A 10749-nucleotide genomic window follows, 5' to 3' on the forward strand; every position below is an offset into this window, starting at 1 on the left:
AACAGTTGAATGAGTAATTGTGTCCAAACCTTTGACTGGTACTGTATATATATATATATATATATATATATATATATATATATATATATATATATATATATATATATATATATATAACACTACCGGTCAAAAGTTTTCGAACACCTGCTCATTCAAGGGTTTTTCTTAATTTTCACTGTTTTCTACGTTGTAGAATAATAGCGAAGACATCTTAACTATGAAATAACACATTTGGAATCATCAAGCGCTAAACCATCAAGCGCTATGATGAAACTGGCACAAATAAATTCTTCACAGAGTTTAAGTAACAGACACATCTCAACATCAACTGTTCAGAGGAGACCGTGTGAATCAGGCCTTCATGGTCGAATTGCTGCAAAGAAACAATTACTAAAGGACACAAATAAGAAGAAGAGACTTGCTTGTGCCAAGAAACACGCACAATGGACATTAGACCGGTGGAAATTTGTCCTTTGGTCTACAGTCCAAATTTGAGATTTTTGGTTCCAATCGCCGTGTCTTTGGGAGACGCGGTGTGGGTGAACGGATGATCTCTGCATGTGTACTTCCCACCGTAAAGCATGGAGGAGGAGGTGTTTTGGTCTGGGGGTGCATTGCTGGTGACATTGTCTGTGATTTATTTAGAATTCAAGGCACACTTAACCAGCAGGGCTACCACAGCATTCTGCAGCGATACACCATCCCATCTGGTTTGCACTTAGTGGGACTATCATTTGTTTTTCAATAGGACATTAACCCAACACACCTCCAGGCTGTGTAAGGGCTATTTTACCAAGAAGGAGAGTGATGGAGTGCTGCATTAGATGACCTGGCCTCTACAATCCTCCAAACTCAACCAAATTGAGATGGTTTGGGATGAGTCGGACTGCAGGGTGAAGGAAAAGCAGCCAACAAGTGCCCAGCATATATGTGAACTCCTTCAAGACTGTTGGAAAAGCATTCCAGGTGAAGCTGGTTGAGAAAATGCCAACACTGTGCAAAGCTGTCATCAAGGCAAAGGGTGGCTACTTTGAAGAATCTCAAATATAAAATATATTTTGATTTGTTTAACACTTTTTGAGTTACTACATGATTCCATGTGTTATTTCATAGTTTTGATGTCTTCACTATTATTCTACAATGTAGAAAATAGTAAAAATGAAGAATAACCCTTGAATGAGTAGGTGTTCTAAAACTTTTGACCGGTAGTGTGTATATATATATTGTGTGTACAAAACATTAAGAACACCTGCTCTTTCCATGACATAGACTGAGCAGGTGAAAGCTATGCTCCCTTATTGATGTCACTTGTTAAATCCCCTTCAATCAGTGTAGATGAAGGGGAGGAGACAGGTTAAAGAAGGATTTTTAAGCATTGAGACAATTGAGACATGGATTGTGTATGAGTTCCATTCAGAGGGTGAATGGGCAAGACAAAATATTTAAGTGCCTTTTAAATGGGGTATGGTAGTAGGTGCCAGGCGCACCTGTTTGAAAGATCCAAGAACTGCAACGCTGCTGGGTTTTCATGCTCAACAGTTTCTCTTGTGTATCAAGGAAGGTGTTCATAATGTTTTATACACTCAATGTAGATTTGACTCGCTAGGACTCTCATTTGGATTACATAGGGAACATAACGATTGAGCCCTGAAGCTCCGTTTTATGTCATAACAATTGAGCCCTGAAGCTCCGTTTTATTTCATAACGATTGAGCCCTGAATCTCCATTTTATGTCATAAGACAAGCTGTTTCCAAGGAGATTTTTGTAACAGCATCAAGAGCCTCTCTGGATGTCCGTGGTGATAGATAACTATAGTCAAGGACAGCTTCAGTTATTCTATTGGCACTTGTATTTACATCGCCACCATGGCCTTTTTTAACTTTACCTCCCTTATCTCACCTCATTTTCTCACATTGTATATAGACTTATTTTTCTACTGTATTATTGACTGTATGTTTGTTTTACTCCTTGTGTAACTCTGTGTTGTTGTATGTGTCGAACTGCTTTGCTTTATCTTGGCCAGGTCGCAATTGTAAATGAGAACTTGTTTTCAACTTGCCTACCTGGTTAAATAAAGGTGAAATTAAAAAATTAAAAATGTAAAAAAAAACTCTGAATGGGTTTTTATTCTCGGTCCATAGTGTTTTCTCTATTGTATCATAGAGCAGGCCTGCCATTCAGAATGACCTTGGAGATAAGGAAATAACAGCCACTGGAGAAAGCAATGATGTTGTTTTCAATGGAAGAAGGTTATCACACATTCAATAGAAGTGGTTATTCTCTCACATTTTCTCTAATACAATACTGCTGTCCCTTTGATCTCCCATTTCAGAGTTATGAAAATGGGGGAAAATGGAATTACTTCTTATCATATTGCCTTTAAGCATTTTTGGATATATGGAATTTGAGAACTGACCTGTTGCGCTTCAAGGGTGAAAGACACATGAACACAAAGAAATCCTACTCTCCACAGACATCGAACATCAAATAGTTTTGAGGACCCTTGGCTGTTGTCTTTACTTATTTATGCTCATTACTTGATGCCTATCCCACACACACACACACACACACACACACACACACACACACACACACACACACACACACACACACACACACAGTGCCATTCTTCAATCTAATGGTAATCTCTTCATTGCCCCCAATAAACCTCCGACAAGTAGTGTTGAGGAGAGTTTCTATCTCTGTAAGACAAAAGAGGAAAGGCCATAAGCGTGAATAGTATCGTTATCAGTGTCAGTAGAGCGTTTAACCCGTTGAACTCTATGGACTATAACATTGGTCAGCTCATCATTTACTCCAACGTCCTCTGCGCTGGTTAATCATCTTTCTTATTAACCCTACGCACACAGAGAAGAGAGAAGGATATCTTACAGTAGATCTGACTCTATACTCCAATATCCAGTTGGAATCCATTCAATTCCAATGCCAATTCAAATGCTTTTTCTTGCCACTTTTTGTAGTGTGCGTATGTTCATTAAAACAGTGTCAAACCTGGAGTCAAATTTTTTCACAGTGTTACATAATTGCTTTTACATATGCCATGGAGAAGCCCCTTTGGCAACATGGAATAGAGGAATCAACTGGAAAGGATTAAGAAAGAACAGATTCATATACATCCCTCCTTCCAACCCCCTTTTCTTCCATTCCCCTCTCCCTCTCTCCTTCCATTCCCCTCTCCTCTCTCCCACTCCTTCCCTCCCCCTCTCTTTGTTACCACACTGCCGTCAGTCAGACAATCTTGGGGAGACGTTGACCTTAAACTTGGTAGCTCCTACCCCCTCTACTCCGACAACAACCACCCAACCCCCAACGCACTCCCCCCAGAGCTGCGTCTGCTGCACAGTGTTCCCTTGGCAACCGTCATAGCCAGCGTCTGCCTAGCAACCAGCAACCAGACTGTCTGTATGGTCTATGGATTATAGGAATGGGGGTTGGTTGTAGACTAGACTAGAGGGAGGGGTGTTGGGGATTGGGGTAGAGTAGAGTAGACAAAACAACTGATGTGTATCTATTGGGCTATTCAGTGTTATTGTTAGGCAGGCGGGGAGGAGACAGACAGAGGTAGACTCAGTGAACTGGGGGGTTACCATGTATGGAGTCCATGCCTGTCAAAAACAATATCTGGGGTGTCTCACTCACACTCTCCATGTTATCACCAGTTATCTCACACTAATGTTTTTTAAAGAGTGAAAAAGGAAAGATGAGAGAAAAAGAACCAGAATATAAACATAATAAACCTATGCCAGGAAATACGTTAAATACGTAGGAAATACGTTAAATACGTCTAAGTAACCAGGCTCACTACTGGAACGATAAGGACTGGTGTGGCATGAGGCATGTGTTCTGACAAATACACTGTAGAGAGTCTACTACTGGAACGATAAGGACTGGTGTAGCATGAGGCATGTGCTCTGACAAATACACTGTAGAGAGTCTACTACTGGAACGATAAGGACTGGTGTGGCATGAGGCATGTGTTCTGACAAATACACTGTAGAGAATGAACTACTCGATTTGAGAACCTCAATGGATATTTCTGCTGTGGGTGAAGCGTTCAGCTACAGAGACTGCCGGATGCCACCTGGTGTTGGGTTTTGTTCACTGAAGAACAACAGCTTCCAGACCTGTTCTGGGTGTATCTCTGAATATCACTGAGCCAGTCGTGAACAGTTAGCATCTCTTACTCTATACGAAGTGTATAGTCTTCTACACTATCTTCATATCTCCTGTGTTAGTGTCTCTCCCCCTCCCTCCTTTGACTTCCCTACTTCTATCTACTCTTCTTCTCTCTCTACCCCTCCTTTCCTCTCCTTCTTTCTTCTCTAAGTCTTTCTTTCTCTCCGTCCCATTCATATTCAGGTCCAGAAGTGCGTCCTGACATGGCCAATCAATATCCTGTCCTCTCCTTGAAGCTTAAAATAGCTTCTCCTCCTGCTGCTGCTGACGTTGTTCTCTCTGTGTGTGTGTGTGTGTGTGTGTGTGTGTGTGTGTGTGTGTGTGTGTGTGTGTGTGTGTGTGTGTGTGTGTGTGTGTGTGTGTGTGTGTGTGTGTGTGTGTGTGTGTGTGTGTGTGTGTTGCTGCTGACGTGGTACATATGAGTCACTCAGAGACCCACTCTCTCCCCCCATCCCATCCCCATCACTGAGCAGAGAGGGAGGCCTAGATTATGCCCCAATCTCCATTTTTATCCATTTTATCATATTTTATTGTAACACATTTGCACTGCCCGTACTTTACCTTCATGTAAATATTGTAGAGATGCATTGTATCTACAGAACCCTTCCTTTTCCCCTCTTTAACGCCTTGCTCTGTTCAGCTGTGTGCACTGCCGTGTCGTGCTAGTGACCCTTAGTGCATCACAGAGCTGCAGAGAGTGAGGGAGGGGAGAGAGAGGGATGGGAATAGAGGGAGGTAGTGAGAGAGTAAGTAAGAAGAGAGAGGGGGGAGATAGAGGAGGGAGGTAAAGAGAGGTAGAGGGAGAAAGAAATCACCCGTTCATCGTTGGCGAGAGACAGAGAGCGAGAGACAGAGAGCGAGAGACAGAGAGCGAGAGCGAGAGAGATGCAAGGCCTCTGTAGCTCACTGGGGACCCTGCCTGTCTCATTAGGTTCAGGCACGCAAACAGTAGTGTATATATAGAGGGTTGGAAAAGAGCACCATTATAGTCTATCACTGATGCAGAAAACACGAGCTGGGTGGGAAGGCTGCTATATATATATTTATAGTGGATGAGGATATTTCCCTCCATTACAATGTAAAGCACTTAAACACTTCAGGTGGAAAGGTGGTCTGTGTATACTGTCAATGCATTTAGATCAGCTGTTAGTGATGTATTTTGTGTTGGTGGATCTTTATAATGCATGCTTTTAGCACAGTAGAAACACATTGGTTTGTTCAGGAATACATCATGTTTTTTTTAACTCTCTATCTCGAGCCCTCATATGACTCAGCGGAGACTACTCGTCATGTGCTGCGAGAACACTTCATATGAGCGTGTGGGGTCGTAACCACGTGTACAAGGCTACTAGTAACTTCAGACTCCCTGCATTTATAAGAGAATAGTGGATGTGAGACTAGCCGTGTAAGACACACGTAATAAAGTATCATAAACGTGTATTAGTCAGTCACGTAATAGAAACTCATAGACACAAAACACTGATTAGGAAAAACGGTTTATTTACGTACATGTCCAGTATATCACATTACTTACAGTTGAAATGAAAGAATATGTACATAGAATCTGTTATTTTTCTATTTTTTAGCCAAACCGTTTAAGACAAACTGTGTAGAAACAAATCGAGGTGAGGAATACCATGTCCTACAGCAGCAGGATAATCAGACATGTAAAGTAATAATACAAACAGAATGGGTTTACAAATGATCTATCTATGACATCAGTGTGTGTACCGCTGCATGTGCTCGTGTTTACCAGTGTAATCCAGTGTTTTAAGACCTGTTCAATAAAAGTCTCTAAAGAAAGAATGTGAAACGTTATCAAAGAAATAGGACAGATCAGTCTACAAAAAAAAAGAGTATTTCAGATATAATAAGAAAAAGTATGAAAAAGTATGAAAATGTATGCACTCACTACTGTAAGTCGCCCTGGATAAGAGTGTCTGCTAAATTACTAAATATATAAATACAAAAATGTGTATCATATAAGTTACCCATAAATGCTGTTTTATAGTACTGTAAATCAAACAGAGTATCCTGAAGTATTGCTTTTGACTGCTGATTGCTATTGTAACTGGTATTTCCTGTGCTGGTGTGCTTTTATAGTGGTGAAGGCCACTGTATCGTAGTATCTGGAGAATGTGTTATTGAAGTAGTTTTCAGGTTGTCATATGGTTCGCTCAGCTTCATCACACTTGATGTAGCTGTTTGCTTGAGCTAAATGGGGCGGCAGGTAGTTTAGTGGTTAGAGCGTTGGGCCAGTAACCGAAAGGTTGCTGGATCGAATCCCCGAGCTGGCAAGGTAAAAAAAATATTTTGTTCTGCCCCTGAACAAGGCAGTTAACCCACCGTTCCTAGGCCATCATTGTAAATAAGAATTTGTTCTTAACTGACTTGCCTAGTTCAAATAAAAATGGGCAGTGCTGTGCCCTGTGAGTCAAGTTCAGCTGAGACACAGTGAAAGTGTCCTGTGAGAGTCAATGTTCAGGTTGAAGTGAATGTAACTTTCTTTGAGTCTATACCCCTTTCTCTCCCTCTCTCTGTTGCTCTTCTCTGTATGTAAATGTAAAAATGTGTGTAAGGTGAGGTTGTGAGTGTGTTCAAGCTGACCTCAGACCAGTTTGGAGAGCAGCTGCTGAGAGAACAGCTTCTTGAGCTGGGCCACCTCCTGCGATAGAGAACTGAGCTGGGATTTGAGGGCGCCATTCTCCACCACATACTGGGAGTCTGTGGTAGTGGTGGGGCTGTGTGGAGACCCTCCAGAGGGGGAGTAGTGGTGCTGCTGATCATGCCCAGCACGGGCCTCCTCCCTGGGCCATGCAGCCTGGCCCTCTCCCCTATGACTGTACCATCCAGCCTGGCTCCTCTGGATGTTTGGTCCGACTGTAGCTACGGGGCAAGGGCGTTTACTATTAGGGGACCTTGCTGGTATCTCCCCACCTTCGCTACCTCCACCGGGGGTTTTGAAGCGCAGTTTGTGTGGTAGGCTAGAGTCCTGCCTGCCGTGGTACTGTCCTTCTGCCTCCAGGGATGTGCGAGGCTCATAACGCCCCTGTTCCTCTACCGTTCTGGGGGAAGTTCGGCTGTGGTCCCCTAGTCCATCGGCAAAGAACACAGGGCTGCCGATGTTGGAGCTTCCAGGGGAGAAAGCAGAGTCCTCGGATATACTACTGCCCACATCACGCCCTGCTGGCAGCCCAGTTCCCCTCACCTCGTATGAGGATGAGTGGTGGGGATGGTGGGAGGTGGTGGCGGCGGTGTTATTGGGGTAGGAACCATCATCGTGGGGTAGGTAGTACCTCAGTTCAAGATGGTTGGGGGGAGGCACGGACAGCGGCATTATGGCTATTTCGGAGGTGTCCTTGACTAGGCCAAAGCGGAACTTGAAGGCCAGGAGTTCGGCCCTTAGCCGAGCGTTCTCCTCCAACAACCCCAGAACCCTCGTCTCCAGGACCATGTCATTGGCACGTCGTTTCTCACGCGACCGTTTCGCCGCCTCGTTGTTCTTCTTCCTCTTATCCCAGTAGCCGTCGTCCTTCTTCTCATCGGGAGTGAACTCGCGTTTGCGGCGCAGAGCACTGTTGCTATCGTCAAAGTCATCCTCACCGTCATTGTTAGAGATAGCATTAGCGTTAGCATGGTTAGTGGTGGCGGCTAGGCTTTCTTTCCGCTTCAGGGCAGAGGTGCAGCCCAGGAGGGAACGGGCTAGCTGGCTGCTGGAGGTCAGGATGGAGACCGCCTCGTCAGTGAAGGACATTGCCTCGCTCAGAGGCCTCGGGTCCAGGCCTTCCAGTCCCAACAGATGGGAGGGACCACCAGACAGATCCTGGAGGACGCTACTGGTGGGTCTAGTATGGTATTTCATGCTTGGATAGCCCTGGTGTGATAGGGTAATTGCCAAACTCATAGATTGTGTGCTTGAGTTTTGTTTAATAGCTCACTTTAGAAATACACTCTCTGGTTGTTTTGATAATGACGCTGGCTCGAGTGCCTGTGATTCACGTTGCAATGCCACCATCTAGTGGACAGAGAGAGAAAAGGCAGCGAGGAGGTTAATGAGATTTGAGTAAACCTTATGTAAGTTCAACACAATGTTATATCATTCTGTCACAGCTCCAAATATTCCTGTAGTGTACAGTGTACTGAACAGATGCACATAGATGGTTAACACGCACATATTTGTCATTATGAAACACATCCCTAGGCCAATTCCATTTTGCGACATGGATATCAGCAAGTTGAGGATGAAAGTAAGCTGCTGATTTGTGAAGAATATTCTATCCTATACTATTCTATTATTTCTATGTTGACTATGTATATATGTATATATATGTATATATATGTATATGTAATACATTCCTGAATGTTTTATTGGGATGAGGGAATTTTCAAAGAATGTCAAACACAAGGCTACTCGCCTATAATAAAGCCTATAATAAAGCCTATAATAAAGCCTATAATAAAGCGTCTATAGGCTATAACAGAGGTTGTGTAAAGGAATCCAGTGAACTTTCTGTCAATTCAACAGTACGCTGAATACTGTAGTTTTCACAGCAACAGTCTTTAACAACTATTTGCTCCCACACACAGTCTGAACAAGTTGAATTAAGTGTACCCACTGAGAAGGCAGCCCCGAGGCCTGTCATCATTTCCTCGCGTTACGCAACGTTACAGACATGCATTTATGCATGATTTTACCCGGTGTCCCTGAGAAACAGCACTGGCGGATGAGAACCGCGGCAGCATGCGCAGGGTAACTGAGAATCGAAGGGAGACGATCAACTTTATCTGGTTTTGATATGCTGCATAGTGCCAAATCCTAATATTAGACTACATTACTTTATCAACCACTTTTTATATTTTCCCTATCCACCTTAAATAACTAGTTCAGCACCACACACAATACAATTCTTAAAAAACACATTTTAGTCACATTTCTATATAACATAATAAATCAACATGTTCTTTTCCATTTGAGATGAGATTACCTGTCAGTGAAATAGCCAGATGAAGTTCCTCTTCTTCATGTAAATCTCCTCCAGTGCTTCAAAGTGGTCTGAAATGGCCACAATGTTATTAGAAAGACTGCATATGCTCAATAGATTGGATGATAGGGCGCGTCTCTCCCAGTTCGCTTTGCGCTTGTTTCTGCTCAGCGAACACTGCCGCTACTCATATTTGTTTCTTCACCCAGCATAGGTTCAACTTGGTTTGTCTCCTCACCTCGCCTGAACCCGCGTCCTCAGCCTATAGAATAGAACCACCACCAACGGAACGCAAAGCCGCCTCCCCCTCGGCCTGGAGCCAATGCGCCATTCAGTCACAGCAGAGCGAGCCTATCCGCTTTCAGCTGCTATGCGTCACACACTATTTTTCTCACCCCAATCCACCTCTCTCTCTTTCTCTCTCTCTCTCTCTCTCTCTCTCTCTCTCTCTCTCTGATTTTCAACCATGTTTTCAACATCTTTGATCATATTACTGTATGTTAATGTCTCCAAATAAGTTGCAAATCCAGTCCACAGTCTCTCCAAATATCCATTTGCAAGACATTGACTGATAATATGCCTATTTTGAAATAATTCGATTAAATACCTACATGTACAACAGAATGGGTTGGATTCTGGTTTTACAGATACAGATGTCTCATGCTGTCTGTCCATACACCTCCAATCCCTCATGTTGATTGACCTGAGAGCTCTCTCCTGAACTGGGATGCCCACTGACTCAGTGCTCAACTGGACTTGACATTTATCCATCTATCCATGGAATTCACCTCCATGTGTAATACACAGAACATATCTTACCAGCACTGATTTGAATGATAGCTGCTTTATTGAGGAAAGTTTACTTGCAATGACTGTAAATGTGGTTGTCTTGGCTACCTTAGTTGAATGCACTGACTGTGAGTATATCTGGATACATGAACAAAATATACAAAATATGTACAGATATGTTTAAAGCAAAAGTTCAATTACTATTTGTTATTCATTTGTACAGTTTATGTTATGAATGGAGTTTACTTTTACATGTACCAGGAATTTGACCTGTTGCCAGAATTTAAATCAAGTCAAATCAAATGTTATTGGTCACATACACATATTTAGCAGATGTTATTGCTGGTGTAGCGAAATGCTTGTGTTCCTAGCTCCAACAGTGCAGTAGTATCTAACAATTCACAACAATACACACAAATCTAAAAGTAAAATAATTGAATTAAGAAATATATAAATATTAGGACGGGCATTTAAATATTAGGGCGAGCAAATATACAGCCAGAATATACAGACTGTAGACAGAGGAATTTACACATAGTCTATATACAGTACACACACAATACAGATACAGTAAACACCAAACAACACATAATATTAATGATAATAACAGAGTATGTAAAATGGGTTCAATTGGCGTTATAACAGATTTCCAATGCTGTCTATAATCTTCATGTCTTGGGATCACCAATCCCATTAGGCTGGATAGTCTGAAAGGTGATTTTTGAATTGGACCAAAGGCAACACAGGCTAGTAAGGATCCGCCCCTTTTTTTACATTTTC

At 42.6% G+C, this 10749-nt stretch overlaps 1 protein-coding gene and 1 long non-coding RNA gene across 3 annotated transcripts; one reads left to right on the forward strand and one right to left on the reverse strand.

Moving 5' to 3' along the window:
- Positions 1-5677: 5677 nt before the first annotated feature.
- LOC106589591 (uncharacterized) lies at positions 5678-9395 on the reverse strand. The gene is made up of 2 exons (XM_014179748.3): positions 9184-9395; positions 5678-8213 (listed from the first exon to the last, which is right to left on the reverse strand). Exon 2 carries the CDS (start codon positions 8100-8102, stop codon positions 6807-6809), a length of 1296 nt encoding a protein of 431 aa, XP_014035223.2. The 5' UTR covers positions 8103-8213; positions 9184-9395; the 3' UTR covers positions 5678-6806.
- LOC123730533 (uncharacterized) lies at positions 7907-10172 on the forward strand. 2 transcript variants are annotated; one of them, XR_006761988.2, is made up of 2 exons: positions 7907-8037; positions 9390-10172. It is a non-coding gene; the product is annotated as an uncharacterized LOC123730533 (long non-coding RNA). The 2 variants fall into 2 exon arrangements; XR_006761989.2 differs by having other exon boundaries at positions 7928-8037; positions 9395-10172.
- The last annotated feature ends 577 nt before the right edge of the window (positions 10173-10749 follow it).

The sequence above is a fragment of the Salmo salar genome, chromosome 02, assembly GCF_965601325.2.
Source record: "Salmo salar chromosome 02, fSalSal1, whole genome shotgun sequence".
Classification (NCBI taxonomy): Eukaryota; Metazoa; Chordata; class Actinopteri; order Salmoniformes; family Salmonidae; genus Salmo; species Salmo salar.